Consider the following 23,161-nt stretch of genomic DNA (forward strand, 5'->3'; position numbering starts at 1 on the left):
TTTTTTTAAAAATAACCCTTGCACACTTGTAACGGGCTACTTTGTTTATATAAATGTAGTGTTTGAGGGAGATACTAATCAAGTCACACTTCTAAAAGCTAGAGTAAAAATGTAAACAAACTTTCATTGCTAAAAGTAATATGCAAGTTGAATTGGTAGCTATTTGTCTTCAAAAAATTTAGGGCTACATGATTTTGCAATGGTTGTAGTACATTTTCTTGAAATGTAATAAACAAGTTTGTTGCAAAACAACTAAGTGCTTAACATTTTGTCCAAAAAAAACCTGACACAAGTTTGAAATGTTTTCCCCAAAAAATTATACATAATTTATGGCAGCTTCAAGGATTCTAACTATCAGCCTTTCTCTTCCTCCCTCTTCCTTTGCCTTGCTGTGAACTGGATGCTGCATTTTCTGCTTGTTTTGCTGCTTCCTTTCTTGCCTTACAGGTTTTTGCATTGTGTCCCAACTCCTTGCAAAGACTGCACTTGTTATTCTTGTGCCTCTTTCCTTTTCTTGCTTCATGAGGTGCTCTCCTTCTCTGCTTAGCTAGTCTGCCTGCAGCTCTTTTGACAGTTGGTGGTGCTATTTCAGGCACATCAAATGCTAGCCAGTGGCTTGGATCTGACATGGGATGGATGTGGTCTCCATAAGTCAGCTTGTAAGCAGCTCCCTTGAAGTATGGTGACACATAATCTCTAGCTTGAAGTCTTTGGTTGTATATGACCCTTAGACCATGTCTGCGTGGTATTCCTGACCCTTGCCACTTCCCACAACCACAGGTCATTGTCTGAAGTGTGACAGAGAACTTCACATGCCCATCCCTGACCTCAAACTCTCCACCACCAGCTGCTGTCACATGACACAATCTGGACTCCTCACTTCTTGTCTCCAAAACTCCCTTAGCAAACTCTGTTAGCTCATTAGGATCCATATCAATTGCGTTGTCAAACCTAGAACCCATCCTTTTCATGCACCAATTCCTTACAGCTGGTTTAAGTCCCAAAAAAAAAAAAAAAAAAAAAAAAAAAAAAAAAAAAAAAAAAACACAATCAGAACATGGTGCTTACTGTTTAATCACAAAGAAATTAAGGGGTCAGATGTTACCTTCCAATAAAGTCAGGACAGGCAAATCTCTGTTGTCCTTTGTACATGAGTTGAATGACTCGACAAAGTTTGTTGTGTTATGATCACAACAAACTGTTCTGTCAAACATGTACCTACTCCATTGCTCTTCAGTAGCTGTAAGGTAGTCAAATGCTGCTTCATCATATTTCTTGATCTTTGACATTGCCTTGTCATACACATATGCATTGTATGCATTGGCTGCAATCCAAAAGAGTTTATGAAACTCTGTCCCACTCCACCTAGCTTTTATGCAGTTAGAGTACACATGCTGACAGCATACCCTCCTAGTTGCTCTTGGGAATACCTCAAAAAGGGCTGATTCAACACCCTTCAACATACAAACACAAACTTAGTTACTGAAAATTAACAAAAGAAAGACAAAGTTTAATTATTTTAAAAAGCAAGAAACTAACCCTCATCCTGTCACTTATAAAAGTCCAGTCATCCCTTTCAGATCCATATTGTGCAAATAAGATCCTTAGGTTTCTGAAAAAGTAAGTCCAGTTGTCTATACTCTCTGTATCAACCAAACCATAAGCTATCACAAAAATCTCATTATTGCCATCAATGGACACTGCAGTGAGCATGACTCCTTTGTAATAGCCACTGAGATGGGAACCATCAAACTCTATAATGGGTCTGCAGCCACCCAAGAACCCTTTCACCTGAGCTGCAAAAGAGATGAAACATACCTTGAACTTTTCACCATTGCCCCCTGTAGTCACCCATTTGTGTCTCCCCAAAACCAAACCCAGTGATGATTACCTTTCACGTCGAATCATAATCGAATGAAACGAAAGTGTGGAAAGGTCTAGTGTTGCAGATAGTTTTTATTTCTTTTCTCTTCTCTTTGTTTTTGAAAACTTATTTTAAGAAAACAGCCAATTCGGTTTGGTTGGTCCATGATATGGGTCCAATAGTGGTGTATTTGGATGGAGCTTGCAAAGACCTTTCCAACGATATATTATAAGCCCAATTCCGATAAATATTGAGGAAGTTATGGCCAATTTACTAAACTGGACCCGGTTTGAGCTTTATGTACGGCCCAATGATCTAGGAGGGGGCCTAATATGATTTATCATTCCTAATGCAATTAGGAATGGTTTTGGTCTTCTAGAATCTTCTAGAAGGTTCTTTTCATTCCTAATTCAATTAGCATTGATAAGTTGACTTTGTTGACTTTTCAGAGTTTTAATCAAGATCAAATAGCATTTTCGAAGAAATTATATTATTTTATCTTCCAGTACGGTAAACTTATTTCGAAAACGCGTTGAAAACCAGTTTGGCGTCCAACCCCAGGCCTTGGCGCCTGGAACCAGGCTTGGCGCCAGACGCTAGCCACTGGTGCCTGGCGCCATTTAGCCAGGGTTGGCGCCAATGCTGTTTTGTGGTCGTCAGACTCTGTTTTGTTAAATTATCTTTTTTGGCTGATTTTCTCTATAAATATCGTATTAAAAACTCCGTTTTCAGGGACGAGATTTCATCAATTCTTATTTCAATTCACCAACTCTCATCAAGATTTTCTTGATTATTCTCTCTCTCTTTTCTAAACCTTGTTTTTTCATACAAAATTCCGCATTCGCAAGATCTAGAAACACCTAGCCATATTCGAAGTTGCCTTCGCCCTAGACGTGAAAGGTTTTAATTTCTGAGGGTTTGGTCCCAAATTTCTATTTCAATTATTTAATTTAATTGTTTGATTATTATTTTCCTTGAAGTTACTAACATGTGTATTTTGTTATTAGAAAGAGGTACGAGGCATCAAAGTAAGTACTTTATTGATTTATTGATATTATGATGTAGAAATCATGTTTATATTGTTATTATGATATTCCTAGTATCATGTCTAGGGTATTTTTAATATTAAATGTGATTGTTACGATGCTTCTTATATTCTTCCTAATATTTATGATTGTTAGTATCATGTTAGGGCTAAAGATTTGATTTTTATTGTTTAGTGACATGCTAGGGTTTGTTATTAATCTTGTTAGTATCATGCCTAGGATCTTGCTATGCTTTAACATGATTATGATTATTATGATTATGATTGATATTATTATAATTATTGATGTTGATTATTTATTATGTTGCTTAATTCTTATTCTTTATTGCTTGATCACACCTTTTATGCATGTTAAAGGGAATTTGTACTTGTAATCACGCTTAATAAGATAATTAATAATCTTGTTAGGGTTAATATGATTATAATTTCAAGTGATCGCCGATAATAGATTTATTTGTGCATTAATATTCAACCAGCATAGATTAAACAGGTTTAGGGTTAATCCTATTGATTGTATGTTAATCAGAAAGCGCACATGAATACGATCAGAATAAAGTAGAGGCCTATTATTAGGGCAGGTTCAATCTTTTTTAGGTTGGATTTGTACCTTCATCCCCAAACCCTTATTTGGTTCATGACCTTATGGAGTTGACGATCTCTTGGATCGTTAAGGGGTGTAACCTTCACCTCGTGAACGGTTTACAAGTTCCTTAAAAACTTGTTGGCGACTCTTTTGCTCTTGGACGCCACCGTACTTTAGTGTATGATCACAGTGGGGTTCAAGGTAGTGGGATTAAAGGCTTGAAATTATTCCCTACACCCCCACTGTCAGTCCAAGTAATGAGAGCATATGAGCCAGGATTGGTGGCCTTTATCATCTCAGCATATTTTGGTAACAGAGCATAGGACTGGGCAAAACCACCATGAATTTTTTCCCTGGCCAAACACTTCACTTTGTAAAACAGCCTGGACTTTACTTAGATCCTATACCTCTCCAGGCACATCCTTTGCAGTGCATCAACAGGGATATCTGGGTTTGCTTCCAGATCTGGCCTCAAATGTCTGCAAAGCCATGCTGAAGACACCATAGGATTCTCTTTCAGCCTCCCACAAGTTTTATGTTCCCCTTCTAGTATCTTTATTGCCCAGCTGACTTTATCAACAAGGACTGCTGCATGAATCCTCCAACTGCAATCATTGATCAGACACCTTGCAGTATATCTATGATTGTCAGCATAGTCTACTATCACAGCAAAGCCTTCTTGTATGAAAAAATCTCTGAAGACATCATGAAATTGTTCCTTGGTTTCAAATATTAACCAAGGTTCAAGTTGAATTGACCCAAATGGTAAGTTAGACCAGACCTTGCCATTTTTGTACAGCTTGTCTAAAACATGAGTCCCATCCAGGTAGTCTTCAAAAGTCTACTCTTGTATATTATCAGCTAGGTCTTCTTCTTCCACAATATACTCATCATCAAGGTTCAATTCCATATCCAAATCATCCCCAGCTTCTGAAAATTCATAGTCATCATTTTCACTATCCTCAGAAGGCCATGGATCAGATTCACCATCACTGTCCTCAACTTGCACAGGTTTTTTGCTCCCTGTATTCACTTCCCTCCCTCCTATTTTATTCTTCACAACCTCAACACCATACTTTTTTGCTGTGCTTCTTGGCACCCTCCACTCTTTTGGTTTAACTCTAGATTGCACTTTAGGCTTGTCAACATAACTAGAAGCAGCACTGGGTTGGGGTGGTGGTGGTGGTGGTGGTGGGGGTGGTGTAGGCTGCCTGGCTTGGGGTGGTGATTCATGCATGTGTGGGTTATTTGGGGAAGCATGGTGTGTTGGTGTTGCTAGTGGAGAAGGGTGTTGACTTGGTGGTGGAGATGTAGGCTGACTTGGTTGAGTTGACTGCTTAGGTTGGGTTTTTTTTCTTCCTTGGAGTTACTTTTTTCCTTGTAGGAGATTTTTTGGGTGGTGATGGTGTCTTACTTTTTTCATTTGAGGGTTGAGATGGTTCATTTTGTGAAGGTTGAGGTTGAGAATCTCCTGGAAATGACTCATCAGCTGCTGCAGTGTGGAATACCCTAACATATTCAGTCTTATCTTCTTCTGCATTCACAATAGGGACCTCTACAGCAACAGTAAATGGTTCTTGAGCATTAAGCTCCTCCTCAACTTCTTCAGCCTCTGCATTTCTCCTTCTCTCTTCCTCCTTCTGCCTAATTTTGTCAGCCCTGATCTTCAAAGTTCTTTCCCAACTAGTTTCTGCAGACTGGAAGACAACATATGGGTTTTCTGTCTCTTCTATGAACACTTCTATTTTATCCTTCCCTTCATTCCACTCCCACATTTTCAACATTGCCCCATCATCAACTAACTCTAGCTTACGATTAGTTCTAGGTTTACTCACAAACAAAGCGAAGTACTTAGGGAGGAAAACATTCTGCTTTACTGAATCCTCAAACATATACTCAAACAACTCCATCAAATTGGTCTTATCAATGTCATCCACCCTAACATCAAAACTACCACCTGGCGAACGAACTAATAGCCACAATGCACTCATCCTAACAATGAATAATAAGCAACAACAATTAACATCACATCACCAGTTAACATCAAACTTAATCTAATCACCAGTTAACAACTTCCAAACTAATCATTCGAAGTTAATAGCATAACATCCAAACTAACATAATCATTTTCGAATAAACTCTAACCCTAACTCAATTTCGCAAAAAACAACAAAATCAGAGCTCGAAAATCTAATCAATGAGAAGAATATTACCTTTAGAAAGCTTAACCCAGCCCAGGTAAGAATTTCGAGCGAAATTCAGTCACGAACAACTTCCTCTCTCAAACCGCACCAACCAGGTTCCGTGTTCAATCGAAAAGCCCTAATTGTCGTCCTGCTAGCAACATCTACTTTAGATCGAAGAAAGTTTACAGCTTTTGGATTAATTTTTGAGGATCAACTTCAATGGTGAAGAACAGAGAGACGCTTCAATGGAAAGGGAAAATGGGGGGTTAATTTTTTCGAATTACAAGTGTGATGTTTGGGGGAGTCAACCCTATTGATGGCGCCAGTTTGATGTATAAGGGCAAATTGGTAAATTCCCTCAAACGGCAGACTAACGGCAGTTAAGGAAAAAGGCATTTCGTGTTAATGTACAGTTATTGAGTGGTACAAGGTGTATTACAAAGTTTTTGGTGGTATACGGTGAATTAAGTTTAAACTCAGTGGTATTTGGTGAAAAATCCGTATTATTTATTGATGATTATTATTACTATTTATTGATTATTATTATTAGTATTATTATTTCAATTATTATTGTTGTTATTATTATTATTATTATTTATTGATGATTATTATTAATATTTATTGATTATTATTATTAGTATTATTATTTCAATTATTATTGTTATTATTATCATTATTATTATTATTTATTGATGATTATTATTATTATTATTATTATTATTAGTTAAAGTCCCGTGCAATGCACAGATTTTAATAATTATATAGTAAATTACTACATTAATTTAACAATTATATGCTAAAAAAAAATAGAATTACTGTAAAAAAATATACTTTCAAAAATATTTCGTTTGAGTGCGTATGACAAAAATATAATCACAAAAATGGAAAGTAAATATTATAGGCTATAAATATTTTTCATAAGGAAAGATAAAGAATGGAGGGAAATTTTTTAACCAGTGAATGACATGTGTCATCACTGGTTTCGCTTTTAGTATTAAGTTATTGATTGATGACAAAAATATAATCGCAAAAATGGAAAGTAAATATTATAGGCTATAAATATTTTTCATAAGGAAAGATAAAGAATGGAGGGAAAATTTTTAACCAGTGAATGACATGTCATCACTGGTTTCGCTTTTAGTATTAAGTTATTGATTATTGTTGTTATTGTTGTTGTTGTAATAAGAGCTTAAAAGAATGAAATTTGGCTTTATATCATTAGCAATATCATTAGACGTAAATTAAGAGCTGAGCTGAACTGAACTGAACTAAACTGAACTGAATTTCAACGGAAGAGAACAGACTCTTAATCTTATTAGGATGATGCTAGTATACTCCCTCCGTCACTTTTTAGTCGCAACAAACTAGTAGTTTGCGGACTCCTAGGCAAAATATTGAAACCATGATTAATGAAAAATAAGGGCATACACTTAAGTGTGTTAATCCTACTTAAAAAAAAATTAAAGTTAACAGCCCAGAAACTAGAATTCACCGAACCACCACCACCACCACCTGTCCACCTAGCACCACCACCTAGCATCACGACACTACCCAACACCACCATCAAGCACCACGGAACCACCCAACACCACCATCAAGCACCACGGAACCACCCAACACCACCATTTAACACCACGAAACCACCCACCACCACGAAACCAGCAAAGACCGAACCCACTACAACCCACAACCCTAAACACCGAACCCACTACAATCCACCCCTAAACACCGAACCAACTACAACCCACCACCACCTACAACCCCAAAACCCACGAACCCAGAACCACCAAAATTCGCCACCACCCAGAACCAAAGATCCGCAATTTAACATAAAATTCGTCCCTTTCGCATAAATCCGCCACAACCCAGAACCTAGAACCCAAAATCCGCCACCACCCTCGAATCTACAACCCATTACCACCCACGAACTCAGATTACGAACCCCAAAACCCATGAATCAATACATGCGAACGAACCCACCACCAACGAACCCCGATTTTCGAACCTAAAACCCACAACCCAGATTGAGGGGAGATCGGTGAAGAATGAGACTTCTGGCGAGGTTTGCGGTCGAATTGAGAGGAGATCGGTGAAGAAAGAGAGAGAAATTTTGGGTATGGTGGTGGTGGTAGTAGTGGTGGTGATGGTAGTGGTGGTGGTTGGGAAATGAAAGTGATGATGAAATTAATTGGTAGGGGAATGATTTTGGTGGAAATGATTTAGTTAATCAATGTAGAGTTTAAGTTAATATGATAAAATCAGTAGTTTAATTAGGGTGTTTAAAAATAAAAGTAAGGGTAATTTTGTAAAGTCATACAAAAAAAGTTACCGTAAAAGGAAAGAAAATAGTTTGTTGCAAGTAATGTGTAACGACCATTTATAGTATTTGTTGCGAGTAAAAAGAAACGGAGGGAGTACAAACAATTTTGTGACTTATGTCACTGTGTCACTTTTAGACGGCCAACAACTTTTGTGCGGCTGGCCTGCTGGCTACATCGTATGACACACAATAAGTAATCCTTGGCCGACGAGTAATTTCTGATTGAGTGACTTATGACCGATCGAGTAATCAATGACCGACTGAGTAATCCCTGACCGAGTAAATAACTCTTGTTCGAGTGAGTAACCCCAACCATTGGTTCAAAAAAAATGTGAATGGCCACACGGTGTAGCCAGTCACATATGAAAATTCGTGTTAGACGACAACTTAAAATATATACCCTCGTTGTGATTCCGTTTTCAATTGTTTTCCCTATAGACATGTTTCACTTTATAATGTTTTTTTTGACAATCTATTAAATTTTAATTGAATGGAATTGAAAAGAGAGAGAGAAAAAAAAAGTGAGACCTTAAAAAAATTAAGTACAATACATAATTGGATTATATTGTCAATCAAACATGCAAACACATAAACGATGAGTACTTGATGGCTAATTTAATTTATCAATGAAAATTATTGATAGTCAAATAGCTACTTGCTTTAGGAGGTACTTGTGTAACTTAAAGCAAGACTAATTAAGGTAATTGTCTAGTTTATTAGAAGAGCAAACATAACAATAATGTCAATGCAAAATTTTCACAATATCTTATATACAATACTACATAAAAAAAACAAGTATAATGGTTCAACTAGTTTGTAGTTCTATGCTCTCATGCCATCACAAAAATTCTACGGAGTAATTACGAACTTATTATATATTACATCTATCCCTGCTCTATCATCTAATCACTTAAATACATCCCAAAAACATGTTTTAACTATCAACAATAATAAAATAAAAACTTCCAAAACCAAACCAAGTCAACTTTTTTTACTTAAAAAGTCAACTATAATTCTCATCATAGACATCCCCAAGAGTCCAAGACCCTCTCCTTAGTACTATATCATGCCCATCTGTAGCCTTCTCCTTCACAATATCATCCATAATCGATCTAAATTAAAGCTCATTCGAATCTTCGTTCACCTTCCGTTCATCTATCACCTTCTTCCTCCTTTTGTTACCCTTCATTTTCTTGGCATTTCGAGCATTTTGGCTCACTTTCTCCTTTTCCTCCTCGGCCTTTTGGTCAGCCATTTCTTCTTGATCTTTACCTAGGTCTTCCACAACATTCTCTTGGGTTATCTTACCCTTTACTTCTTGGCTTTCTAAATTCCCAAAAGCAGCATTTTTCATTAACATAGCCTTGTTAGCTGCAGATTTAGCTTTATCCTTTATACGTCGAATTGTCTCACCCATCTTATCACCCCATAGCTTGGCATGTTTAGATGTCTCAACAGCGGCAAATTGTGTCACAGGAGGAGCCTTCTCAACCGGAACATCCTTAGTTTCACATGATTTCATTGATTGTTGGCAATTTCGCTTTGCTCTAATGGAGGCTTCCTCGGGGGTTTCATATGCCCTTGATGTTGCCTCTCTAGGAATGTTGGACCTTAGCTCTCCCTTATCTGCATGCCCAAGAGATCAACATACATATATACTTGTATATGTTATTGATCAATTAATTTTTAATTGTTTTTCTTTTCTAATTGCTATATAACTGTAAATAGCCTACATATAAAAGTACCAATTGGATGACAATTAAGGTGACATTTACACGACGTTACAACCCCTCTAACAAAATCTCACATACATTTCATGCATATTTTTTCTAAAAATAATTAGTTACCAAAGATGATTAGTAAGGAAAATAAATTGAATTGAATTGTGTACAAAGTCAACATTCCGTATAAAAAAAAATAGTAAAAGAAATTTCTAATAATTTCATTCACAATTTTGCCAATTACAGCCAATAAAAGTATTGATTTTAGTCATTTTACGAGTGACACCCAACAAATTTTATTTTATAAATTACAACAAAAAGTGCATTATAAACTACAACCAAAATTCAATTTTCGAGCACTTTCAGTATAATGTCATTATATCAATAAATAATTGCAAACTAATATTGGTTGGGAGTTATTTTTTATATCAATAAATGATGGAAAATGTTATACATAGCCCTTAGAAGTTAGAACTACATATAAACATTAAATTTACACTTGAAAATCGTAAAAAGTTAAGAAATCATCAAAATATAAACACTAATAACACTGATTTACGCGTATTTTTTGTCACGAATTCCTAATTTTATACAATTTCCAACACTAATAACACTGATTTATACATATTTAATGCTTATATATAGCCCTTAGGGCTACATATAACATTACCCATAAATGATTAATGACAACAAATTCCAGTAAAAGTGGGCGAAATTGAAATTTTTATTGTATTAGAAAATGTATGGTGACTTTTTTAGTTGTAAGGGTCTGTTCTTATTTACAGAAATGAGTTGAATGGTTTACGGATGAGAGAAGGGAATTAGGAACTGAATTGAACTAAAATTAAGCTGAAAAGAACCGGCCCTAATTTTACAAAAATAAATTTTGATGGTTATAGCTTATAAGTTAACACACATAAAATGGGTACTTTTACCCGTTGTAAGTACTGTAGCAAATTTAATTTCCCCATACTTTATAAATTATAATGTTAAAATTGTCTCATTATGTTAAATTACTAATAGTGGTAGCTATTACCAACATACTTTAATTTGTAATCCATTGTTAAATTTAATTTGTCTCAATAATTAAAGACACTGATGATACTAGCAAGTGTAAGACAGAAGTAAAGAACATAATAAAACGAAGGTAGTACACCATATAGTAATTAGTTAGCAATACCTTGTGTGGCCTGAGGAGCATCGCCACCAACCCAACAACCCGAGCGGTTCAACCGGAGGGCCTGCACAATCATATCCTTCCCCCAATCGGTGGCTTCCTTGGCAGCTCGACCCCAACTCTTCGACGCTGATCCTGGATCATCAACCATCTCTTGCACCGCCGCAGTCGCTATTGAACCATTACCATTCACCCTCGCCACTGCAACCGCCACCACCACCACTAGTAAGAGCACCTGTACCTCAAGTGTAGGCCACCGAGATGCCGCCATATTTTTCCCGGAAAAATAAAGAGTTGAGAATATATATATATATATATATATATATATATATATATATAATTATTCTTTCTTTGTTGTAAGTGTGACGAAGTTTATTATGTTACGTTTTTTTGTTAGAAGTGGTGTTAGAAACTAAAGATATTGACGATAATGCAGCTGCTGGATAGTAATAACAGATGTAATGGTATGGTGTAACGAGTTGAATGGTTTGAGCACGTGTCAACTTTTAGACGTCGTCGTAGTTTGAGTACGTTATTTTGTTTTTGGTCAGGTGAGTTAATTTTTTTTTTGGTTAATTAATCTTTATTAGAGTGTAGCTGTGCTAATGTATGAGATAAACCAATACATTTTATGTGATAGAAATATACTCTATAGAATATATAAATCAATTCTGAACTTCAATCATATCTTAAATTTTTTAATTGAGATGGTCCATTTATATGCTGATATTAGAGTTTTGAAATGACGTGAAACTCCCTCCGTTTTTAAATACTTATTTCATTTCTCCATGTGCGGAGTTTTAAGAGAAATTAAAGAAAGTATTAAAATATGGAGATAGTGGGGTAATGGGGTTGGTAGAAGGTAAATTGGAGGAGAGAGAATATAAAAGTAATTTTATTGGATCCACTATTTGAGAAAAATAAATTAAATATTATAAAAAACTTTCCAATAAATTTTGCATGTTTGTTTTCAGAACTTTATTTTATTCATTGCTTATTATTCTTCAAATTTTGTATGTTAGGTTTTAGTCAGAGAATGCTAATTAAACTGATTATTGGTTTAGGTTTTATGTTTTAGTTAGATTATGAGTATAGTAGGCATATCTGCATATGTGTCATTTATATGCTTTGACAATGTTCACTTTATGATGTTAAAAAGGTGACTTTATGTTGTTAAAAGAGTCACTGTATGTTGTTAAATGAATAACTTTTTCAGTTAAAAGGGTCATTTTTTGCATATAAAAGGGTCACTTTATGCTGTTAAAAGGGTCACTTTATGCTGTTAAAAGGGTCACTTTATGCATATAAAAGGTCACTTTATGCTGTTAAAAGGGTCACTTTATGTTGTTAAAAGGGTCACTTTATGCATATAAAAGGGTCACTTTATGCTGTTAAAAGGGTCACTTTGTGATGTTAAAAGGGTCACTTTGTGATGTTAAAAGGGTCACTTTGTGCTGTTAAAAGGGTTACTTTGTGCTGTTAAAAGGGTCACTTTATGCATTTAAAAGTGTCATTTATGCACATTATTCTATATTTTTCCATGAGTAATTTCTGAATTTGTAATTATTTCACTGTAATAATTCAATACAATTGGCTCAATAGGTGGTTATCGTTATAAAATGCCTACAAAAGGAAAAGGAAAGCCTAAAGAGCCTGCTAAGGCTAAACCAGTACCAAAAAAGACCCAGATAGCTCCTGAGAAGAGCAAAGCAGTACCTAAAAAGGCTGTTAAAATTCCTGAGAAGGGCTTAATTATTTCTAAGAGTGACAAACCAGAGTCTGAGAAGGCCAAAATAGTTCCTAAAGAGGCCAAAATTGTACGTAAGAAAGCTAATACAATGGAAGATTCTGATTATGAAATGCTTTCTGATTCTGATTCTGAATCTTTTGTGTAAGTATACATATTTTTTTGGATATTTTGGATTTTAACACCTGACAAAAGGCTGAAAATGGTTTTTAACACCCCCCAAAAAAAAACTTTTATTTTAACACCTCCCAAAAATATAAAAGTTGGAAGTTAACACCAGTTAACGATTTCCGTCACGGAAATTTAACGTGGGTCCCATAAATTGGCTTCAACTCTCCTTCGTTTTCAATTTTTTACGAAACCCACCTTCGTGGCTGCCATCCCATTTTTTCTTCTTATTCCTCCCTTCATCTTTTCTTCGTCTTCTTCCTCCCTTCATCTTCATGGCTGCCATCCCAAACTCTTTCCTTCGTTCTTGCCCACCCTCCCCTCAACTGCCACCCCTTCCCTCCCCCCTCCCTTTCCCCCACCCCTACGCTGCCAACCGAACCCACCCCCCTTCCCTTTCCCCGTTCTCGCAACCAAATCAGCTCCTCTCCAAATACCAGCCCACAATCGCAACCCCTGCAGCCACCTCCTCACTCAAACCGCAAAAAATCAATTCCCAACATCAATTCCCGAAATCAGAGCAAATCGCAGATCCATCGAACCTCGTCTAGAAATCAATTTAAGTTTGCCGAAAAAAGTTACGGTGTGGTGGTTTAGGGGTTAGGGTGGCCGAAAAGGTTAAGGCGGGTCGATTCGTTAGGGTTTGGAGCAAAGTGTTGCAGAAGAGTGGTGGTAGTGGTGGTGGTTGCGGCGATTCAGATCTTTGATTGTGGTTTCGGTGTGGTGGCTTGGGTCGGGGCAGCAGGGGAAAAGGGAGAGGGTTGGGTTGCGTTTGTGGGGAAAAGGGGTGGGATGGGTTCGCCGGTCGTCGGTCGGGGGAGGGAGCTGGGTGGCTAACGGGATGGGGCAAGGTTGGTTTCTTGGGTGGTTGATTTAATTTTGGTGGCCGGTCCCCAGTTAACATGTTTGCTGGCTGCGAAGGCTTGGTCAGTAGCCGTACAGGGCCCTTTATGGGCGGCGGAATTGGTGGTAAAAAAAATGGAAGTTCTCAGTCGCTTTGTTCTCCAACGAAGGAGAAGATGAACCGGTGTTGAATTTTTATTTATTTTTTGTATGGTTTGATTTATGAGCACCAAAAATCTGTAAATCTGTAAATTATGAGCACCAAAAATCTGTAATGGATAAAATCAATGAAATGAAGGTTCAGAGAGGAAGTTTCGTGTTTTGCTGGGTGAAAATTGAAGTTGAAGCCAATTTGTGGGACCCACGTTAAATTTCCGTGACGGAAATCGTTAACTGGTGTTAACTTCCAACTTTTATATTTTTGGGAGGTGTTAAAATAAAAGTTTTTTTTTGGGGGGTGTTAAAAACCATTTTCAGCCTTTTGTCAGGTGTTAAAATCCAAAATATCCTATTTTTTTTTTTACATTTTTAATTATATTTTGTTTTTATTTTATATTGTTTTAGTTACACTTTCTTTCTTTTTTTTCTATTTAGGGAGCAAAGAAGCTTGATTGCAAGATGTAGACCCTATTCATTGGAAATTTTGCTGCAGAACTTTAGTCCTGAGCAAAAACAGGCTGTTGAAGAAATTGGTTTTGGAGGTTTATTACATCTTAAATTGAAAACTCTTAATCGTCAAATGCTACCTTGGCTTGTTGAAAACTTCAATGCTGGTAGCTGCATGTTTACCATCGCTACTGGTAAAGAATTTGTTGTTATTAGAAATGATATATGCGATGTGTTTTGCTTGCCTTTGAGTGATATTTATGTTCCTGAACTTAATAAAAATTCTGAAGATGAAAGTGTAGATAAACGTATCATTCAGGCATGGAGATCTGATTATGGTCTTTCTGGTAAGCAACCTCTTCATTTGTCGAAATCGGAGTCTCGGATGGTTGATGGAGGGGAACAATTTAAGAGGTGTTTTGTTCTTCAAGCTATGTCTAGCTTTTTAGCTCCTACTACTAATAGGACTGTTTCATTGAAATTGTTGAAAGTTGTTGAAAAAGTTGATGAAATTAAAACTTTCGATTAGTGTTCATATGTTTTGAAGAAGTTAAAGAAAGCTGTTCAGAAGTATAAGGATGATGAAACTGCTCAAAATGTTAGTGGTTGTTTGCTGGCTTTGCAAATTATGTATTTTCATCGTCTAAATTTTCAAGGTGAAAAGGAAAGTAGTACTCTTCCTTTGATTCAACATTGGACGGATGTAAAGATTAAGAAGCGGATTAAGTTAGAGATCAAAGCTGGTGGTTATGGGCAGGGACCGTTGGATACTTTTACATATCCTGTGTCACAGCTTAATTTTAGGGAAACTGTTTTTAAGCCAGCTCCTACTTTGTGTTATGATAAGGGTGCTTCTACAAGTGGTACCACTGGTCGCATTGTTGCATTTGAGCTTCCAGAAGGTATTATGACTGATGAAGAAATTAAAAAAAATTCAACTGATGTAAGTGTTCTGTTTTCTTATATGTTTAGTTATTATTGCTTTTTGTGTACAAAAGTTACCCTTTTTGTGTACAAAAGTTACCTTTTTGTGTACCAAGGTTACCCTTTTTGTGTACCAAAGTTACCCTTTTTTTGCAACGAAGTTACCCTTTATATGCATTAAAGTTATCTTGAATATTAAGTTAAAAGGGTTACTTTATTCATACAAAAGGGTAACTTTTTTCATTTAAAAGGGTCACTTTATGCATTTAAAAGGGTCACTTTTAGCATATATTTAGATTTCCTACTTATTTTATTATTTTTATTTGTAACATTTATTTTTTTTCTTTGTTCATATGTTTGTAGGTTGTTCATGAAATGTTTCTTTTGTTTAAAAGAAATATGGATGTTTTATTATTTGTTCAGTCAACTGGTTTTCAAACCTTGAATGATCTGATTACTTCTCGCAGAAGTGTTTCATTATCTTCTGATGATTCTGTTTCAGTTTCTCAAACTGAACTGCTACTCTCTGATCCTCATTATCTGAAGATTTTAGATGGTTTAATTGATGAGTGTAATAAAATGAAGTCTGTACATGATTTGTTTCGCGGTTTTTATGAACCTACAGAAGGTAACAAAGATGTTGTTCCTGAAAAAGAACCTGCACAAGGTTTCAATGAAAATATTCCTAAGGATGATGACAATGGTCATGGAAAAATAGTTAATGAAGGCCTTAATGGTTCTGGACCTTCTGCTATCATTCCTGGTCCTACTGAAAATATTCCTGTCGGGCATATTGATAAAAATGAACCTCCTCGACGTATCTTCAGAGCAAATAAATCTCTATGCTCTCTGGACTGTGGACCAGTAGGTGTGCAGGTGCCTTTTGTAACTCTTTTTGTAAAGAGCAATGCTCGGATTTTCAAGAATTTGCCTCAGTTACATTTGGAAATTCTCGATTATTGTTTGCTGAAGGATGTTTCAATGGATAGGAAGTTAAGTGTCCTTTTTTATTATAATTATTCTTTTATCTGTTTTTTTTTCCTTATATTTTTTTGTTTTTTTTTAATGCTGATCTTATTTTTTATTGTTTCAGTGAGAGCCTTGTTACTTTTGGAATGAACTTTTTAATTCCAAGAGAAGACATGGTGTCCCTTGTTGCTCCACTCAGGATTCGATGGTGCGTTATTGATTGCTTCTGTCTGTATTTGAATGAGAAAGCATGTTTTTAGGCTACTGGTCCTCGAAAATTCTTCTTCGGTGTTAGGCAGAGTGTAAGTTATTTCATTCTTTTTTTTATATCTTAACACATTTACTTTATATATATATTATTGAGATCTTATACTTTAATAGTTTGCATTCTTCCATGTTTGTGACAATATTGGCAAAGGTAACATTTCTAGTGCTGTTAAGGATTTGCACGACCTATGGGAAGGTTGGGTTAGCTATGAGAATCCAGAATGTGATATAATGGATGCTGATCTGGTATATTTATCTAAACTTAATGTAATAAATTTTAAAGAGTTTTGTTTATGATATGCTCTGTTTAAATCTCTTTTAATTTTGCTCTTTCAGATCTATTTTCATGTTCTTATTGAGGATCACTACATTTTGTATGTTATTGATCATACAAAAGAGTTCGTATATTATCTTGACAACATTATCTGGACTGATTCTGCTCTTGTTTATACAAAAGAATTGTGTTCAAAAATGGTATGTTTGTGTTTGTTTTTTTGTTATTTTACTGTTGATTCATTGTTTCCATTTTAACTTTTTTTTTATTTTAATGTATTCTAAACTTTTATATTTTATGTCAGTGTGTTCAAATGGGTGCTTTTCTTGGCAAAAGAAATCATCCAAAGAGTTCTCAGCTACCTTCTTATGGTTTTGAAGTTGTTGAGTTGGAATGGAGAAAAGAAAAAGTTGACAATTTGGACTGTGGGGTCTTTGTCATGTATCACATGCTCCATTTTGTTGGCGAATCTTTCAAATTAAATGAAATCAAAACAGTAATTATCTATATAGTTTCTGTAGTTTTTTCATTTCTAATGCTTTTATTAATTACATATTGATAATTTTTTTTTTGCTGTTGTGAGATTAATGGAAGGAAATTTTTACGAGGAGAGATCTGTACCACACTAGTGCTATGTGATTTGAATGAATCTAGGAACGATGTGTTGTCAGAATTACACAAGTTCAATGAGAAGAAGAAAGATCCTGCTTATGTCAATGGAATTGAAGAAAGATTAAAGGCTGCAATTGCTGCGAAGAAGAAGAGAGAAACAGAAGAAAGAAAAATGGCAGCAGAAGCAGAAGCAAAGGCAGAGGGAGAAGAGGAAAAGACCAAAGGAAAAAGGGCAAAAAAGCAGGGAAAAAAGTTTACTCCTTCTAAATAGTGAAATAATTTATTGTTGTTAGCTGATTAGGTCAGGGGTTTTTTTTAAACAATGAAAAAACTTAATGTATGTGCATACATTAAGTTCAATGATGTAATTAAACTTAGTTTAAAGCTTTAGTTGTTTTTGGAATTCTGATGTATGTGAATACATAAAGTAATTAAAAGGTTTATTTTTATGGGGTAACTTTTATGCAGAAAAGGGTAACTTTTATTTATAGAAAGGGTAACTTTTAAGCAAGAAAAAGGTAGATTTTATTGTTAGAAATGGTAACTTTAGCTATGAAAAGGGTCACTTTTATGTAGAAAAAGGGTCACTTCTATTCATGAAAAGGTTCACTTTTATGTAAATGGTTTATTATGTGAAAAGGGTCACTTTAGTCTGTAAATTAAAAGGGTCAGGGGTTTTTTTTTTTCTGTTTTTTATGGGGTAACTTTTATGCAGAAAAAGGGTAACTTTTATTTATAGAAAGGGTAAATTTTAAACAAGAAAAATGTAGACTTTATTTTTAAAAAGGGTAATTTTAGCTATGAAAAGGGTCATTTTTATTTAGAAAAAGGATCACTTTTATTCATGAAAAGAATTACTTTTATGTAAATGGTTTATTATGTTTAAAGGGTCACTTTTTTCAGTAAATTAAAGGTTCACTTTTTTCTGTTAAAAGGGTCACTTTTTGCTTAAAAAAGGTTCATTGCTTTTGTTAAAAGGGTCACTCTTAATTTAAACGTTTAACTAAATAAAGATATGCTAATAATAGTGTCAATCACATATTCATTAAACTAGTCACATAGTAAAAAAAAATATATATAGTTTTAGAATACAAATTACATTAATTTTTTTTTAAAAAAATGATCTAAAAAAGTTCCTAAAAGAGTCTCAAATTAGGTGTTTTAGATCCAAATTCTAAATGTGGAGGTGGCAGTGCTGGTTTTCTTTTTCTCTTGCTTTTTTCAAGACCTCCTTTTGCTATCTTGCTTCTACCTTTTGTTACATCCCTTTGTGGATCAAGTATTATTGGTACACTTGTGCTTGTACTCAATGCCGAAGAAACATCATCATTGCTGTGATTGCTGTCTGCCACATCAGGAACATTAGAAGCTTCTGCACTTTCTCTCTGGGTAGCACTAGCAAGTAAGTCATCCACCATTTTAAGACTGTTTCTGAAACTTTCTTCCATAAATTCTCTTGTTTATTCATTTTCTTGACTCTTTAAGATTAGATTTTAGTATTTCCTTATCATTGTTTGTCTCCATGGAATATATTGATGTGTAGGATCCTGATTCTTCAACCTATCCCATGCCTCTGTTTTTGCAAACTTAGTCCATCTTTTTGAAACATACTTGTCTGGTATTCTTGTTACTGAATGCAAGTGTAGAATTATGTTATTACTAAACTGAACTGAAATGATTGGAGCTAAACTGCACTAAACATAACTGAATTGAAATTAACTAAATGTGAACAAACCCTTAATCATATCACTAAGGGTCTGTTCTGATTTATTAAGTTGAGTTGAACTGGAATGTTTATGAGAAAAGAAAATTAAAAACTGAATTGAACTGAAATTAAGTTGAAAAGAACAGATCTTAAGAACTACTACATACTATAAAAGATATAAACAAATTTACTCTTGATTTTAATTAAGATTGTTTGGTATAATTTATATACTACGTATTTCATTTTATCTTTAATTATTATTAGATATAAACTACAGAGTATTAAAAAAGAAAATTAATATTGTGAAAATATAGATGGAACATCAAATTTTATTCAAGAAAAAATTATTAGGATTTTTTTTTTTTTTTTTAAAAAAGAGGCAAATAGATGTCACATATTCACAGTGACACGAAGGCATCACAACTTGGCTTGATAAGAGGACAGGTGTCCATCCCATGAACACGTTAACACCTTCTAAAATACGTACATCTCTTTATTTGTACCCCCATCAACTGCCTAAACATTTTATTATCTACTTGAACAACAATCTCTTATTCTCTTGCAGTTAATTTACTTACATATATAGTTTAAACCCTTAACAAAAGCAAAAAAATACATCTATTTTTTTCCCGGGAGAAAAATGGTGGATTTTAGGTGGTCAAAAGTGGTCGTGCAAGTAGTCCTACTAGTGGTGGTGGCGGCGGCAACAGTGTCGATAGTTGATGGCAACTCCAGCGTTGCATATGGAGGGATAACCGCGGCGGTGGAATTGCTAGAGGGGAACACAAAAGCAGCAAAAGACGGTATTGATCAAGCAGAGGATGAATTCTCTGAAGAGGCTGCCCCTTGGACTGAATGGGCTAAGGAGAAAATTCAAAAGGGCCTTGGCTTGAAGAGTGATGATCATGTTGATGCGCCCTCAACCAATGAAGATAATATCGACCAAGTCGTTACGGGTACGTATATACTCCCTTTGTTTTTTTAGTTGACACCGTTTGACTTTTATACTATTCACACAACACATTTTGACTCGTTTTCGTGGTTTATAGATACGATAAAATATATTTATGTTCACTTTATATATTTTTATAATGTTGATAAATTAGAGATATTAATCGTTAAAAGTATGCGTTAGCAAGCGTGATATTAGAAAAGTATCAACTCCAAAAAACAGAGATTATATAATTGTATATAATTGTACTAGTAATTGCACTAGTTTGGAGTTTTCCTCGTGAAGAGGGTCTTTTAAAACTACTTTGTATATAATGTACAAAGTAATATTATATGGTTTAACATTGCCTTGAAAAATTTTGTTGTTTGATTCATGCTAGTACGTTGATATAGTGGTTTGAGATGAATAGTTTGGTCTTTGGATAAGTAGTTATATACTATTTGAGACTAATAAATTAAATTTAAAATACTTTGAATATCGATTTGATTTATATATAGTTTTGTCTTGTGAAAATATGTAGATCGAAATTAAAGAGAAATATTAACTTGTATGAGATTGCTTTATAGATTATAATAACCTGCTTGTAGTATTAGTTACCATGAGATCAAGTTTACTTTGTTTATTTATTATTTTGGGGCAAATCTTACTTGCTTAAGAGTATCATATATATTCTAGTATATTATATGTCTCGATTAGTTAGTGTAAGCTCGTCTTATCCAAGACTTAACTGGCACTCGATTAGTTATTGTGAGACCGTCTTATCCAAGACTTAACCGGCATTAAATGCTGATTTAATTGTTTAACTTGTGCTAGATATAAAGCCAATGCAATCTGTGATTTTATGCATAATAAAGATATGGCGTATTGTTGATATATTTTTTTTTTTAAACTGAGAATGCACATACAAGTGGTTGATATTATAACAAGTCCAAATTTGACAGTCCGATTTTGTTGCTTGTTTTGAACTTTATACTTCGTATTAACTATGGATTATGGCCAAAATACTACTTTGATCATGCTAGAATTTGTAAGAATGTTAGAAGAGAATATGGTTGATTGCATAATGCATATATGTAAGAATGTAAGATTTTATTTAGTAATGTTTTTTTTTTTTTTTACAGTAAGTGATCTACAATAACTATTAGCATGATGCAGACCATATAGTATATATTGATGTATGTCTCTTGGGCGTGCAGATACTGGAGAACATATGTCCGACGCTGCCGGAGATTTAAAATCGAAGGCGTGTGAAACTGCCAAGGAAGCCTCCGGCAAAACAAAGGAGAAGTGTAAACAAGCAAAGGATAAGACACATGAAGCTGCTAATGAAGCAGCCAATAAGGCCTCAAATGTCAAAGATGCTACTCTTGAGAAGTCTAAAGAAGCAAGGGATAAAGGATACGAACGTGCTAATGAGGCCGCTAACAAGGCTTCATCGGTTAAGGACTCCGCCACTGATAAGGCCAAAGAAGTGGGAAACAAGGTCCGAGACAATGCTGAAGAGGTGTCCAAAAAGACTAGTGAATCAACTCGACAAGCAAAGGACAAAGCATATGAAACTGCTAATGAGGCAGGGAAGAAGGCTTCAAATGTTAAAGATGCTACACTTGAGAAGTTGAAAGAAGCGAGGGATAAAGGATATGAACAAGCTAATGAGGCCGCAAACAAGGCCTCATCGTTCAAGGACTCTGCCACTGATAAGGCTAAAGAAGTGGGAGATAAAGTTCGAGACAATGCTAAAGAGGCCTCGAATAAGGCGAGTGAAGCAACTAGACAAGCAAAGGATAAAGCATATGAAACGGCTAGTGATGCTGCTAAGAAGGCTTCAGATGTTAAAGACGCTACTCTTGAGAAATCCAAAGAAGCCGCTAACAAGGCATCATCTTATAAGGACTCTGCCACAGAGAAGGCGCGTAAAGCTGGAGAAAGTGTTCGAGACAATGCTGAAGAGGTATCAAAGAAGGCAAGTGAAACAACTCGACAAGCCAAGGAGAAAGCCTATGAAACTGTTAGTGAGGCGGCTAATAAGGCCGCTTCAATGAAAGATGTAACCATTGAGAAGGCTCAAGATGCAAAGGAAATGATCCAAGATAATGTAGAATATGCCTCAAAGAAAGTTAAAAACAAGGCTCAACGAGAGGCAGAAGTAGCCGCGGAAAAGGCTAAGGAAGCCAAAGATAATGTAGCTCAAAAGGTTGAGCAAGCAAAGGAAACATTGTCTCAAACAGACCAAGAGGCCGAGGAGACGGCTAATAAATGGGGGACTAAGATACCCGAGGAGGCGAAGTTCAAGGAGGCCGAGGCGGTAGGAAATTTAAAATGGGCTAAGGAGAAGGCCAAGGAAGGGTATGGAAGTGCCAAAAAGAAAGCTACTGATGGCGTGAAGGGTAAGGGCCAGGGGACGACGTCGCAAGGCCGTGGTGAGGAGCTTTGATTGCTTAGCGTTTAATTTGTTGCTTGTGTTGTAGTAGTCTTTCTAATTGGTAATTGTGATGGTTTTTTTTTTGGAGATCTTTGATTCTCTTTACAAAATATAAGCGTTAGTTTATTATGATAAAATTGTTTTTCCCTTAATTGTCATAATATGTAAGGTTTATGCAGCAATTTGGTAAATTAATTTGATAAAAGTTGATATAGATTTCATCATTGTCATGGACTCATGGTAGTCAATATATGGTATTTTTTTTCTTGTACCATTTAAAAATTTATCATGTACTCTACATTTTGGTTTGGAGACTAGTACTATACATAATATTACATGTTTGATGAAATTCTTGTAGAGATTTTTTTTTTTTAGGTTTACACATTCGATATATATATGGGCTAAAAAATTGCAATTTTAAAATCTGCTCGATACGTGTACATAATTTTTTAGGTATATAGATAATAAGGACAAATGATGTTGATCTCGGTTTCTCGGACATTATATATACTTCTATTAATGTGAATATCTATAAAACAATGTTAATAAATGATCTAGTGTAAAATAGATGATCATATTTGGAATTACCAAGCTCCACAAACCCATTTTGCTTTCCAAAGCAACAGGCTTGAAATTATGGAAACTGCAATCTAGTATACTGCACTTGTTGTGTTTTTTCTTTGGTGGAAGGAACTTAAAATTCTAGCTTATTGTTAATTAGTTGTGGTTGGAAATTCTAGCTTTTTTTAAGCAAATAATAAGAGATTTTATTACCA

At 35.1% G+C, this 23,161-nt stretch overlaps 3 protein-coding genes across 3 annotated transcripts; 1 reads left to right on the top strand and 2 right to left on the bottom strand.

The window, feature by feature from the left end:
* Positions 1–347: 347 nt before the first annotated feature.
* Positions 348–962, bottom strand: LOC110693402. Its single transcript, XM_021870524.1, has one exon. It carries the CDS (start codon positions 960–962, stop codon positions 348–350), a length of 615 nt encoding a protein of 204 aa, XP_021726216.1.
* Positions 963–8,851: 7,889 nt separating this feature from the next.
* On the bottom strand, positions 8,852–11,167 carry LOC110693403. Its single transcript, XM_021870525.1, has 2 exons — positions 10,900–11,167; positions 8,852–9,624 (listed from the first exon to the last, which is right to left on the bottom strand). Exons 1-2 carry the CDS (start codon positions 11,165–11,167, stop codon positions 9,116–9,118), a joined length of 777 nt encoding a protein of 258 aa, XP_021726217.1. The 3' UTR covers positions 8,852–9,115.
* An 8,344-nt stretch (positions 11,168–19,511) lies between these two features.
* On the top strand, positions 19,512–22,606 carry LOC110693586 (late embryogenesis abundant protein At3g53040-like). The gene is made up of 2 exons (XM_021870719.1): positions 19,512–19,967; positions 21,160–22,606. The coding sequence occupies exons 1-2, from the start codon at positions 19,652–19,654 to the stop codon at positions 22,395–22,397; spliced, it is 1,554 nt and encodes a 517-aa protein (XP_021726411.1). The 5' UTR covers positions 19,512–19,651; the 3' UTR covers positions 22,398–22,606.
* The last annotated feature ends 555 nt before the right edge of the window (positions 22,607–23,161 follow it).

The sequence above is a fragment of the Chenopodium quinoa genome, unplaced genomic scaffold, assembly GCF_001683475.1.
Source record: "Chenopodium quinoa cultivar QQ74 unplaced genomic scaffold, ASM168347v1, whole genome shotgun sequence".
Lineage (NCBI taxonomy): Eukaryota > Viridiplantae > Streptophyta > Magnoliopsida > Caryophyllales > Amaranthaceae > Chenopodium > Chenopodium quinoa.

Coding starts and splice junctions, on each gene's coding strand:
- LOC110693586 (XM_021870719.1), top strand. CDS start 19,652: ATGGTGGATTTTAGGTGGTCAAAAGTGGTCGTGCAAGTAGTCCTACTA. Junction 19,968..21,159: donor TATCGACCAAGTCGTTACGG/GTACGTATATAC, acceptor TTGGGCGTGCAG/ATACTGGAGAACATATGTCC.
- LOC110693402 (XM_021870524.1), bottom strand. CDS start 962: ATGGGTTCTAGGTTTGACAACGCAATTGATATGGATCCTAATGAGCTA.
- LOC110693403 (XM_021870525.1), bottom strand. CDS start 11,167: ATGGCGGCATCTCGGTGGCCTACACTTGAGGTACAGGTGCTCTTACTA. Junction 9,625..10,899: donor TGCTCCTCAGGCCACACAAG/GTATTGCTAACT, acceptor TTGGGCATGCAG/ATAAGGGAGAGCTAAGGTCC.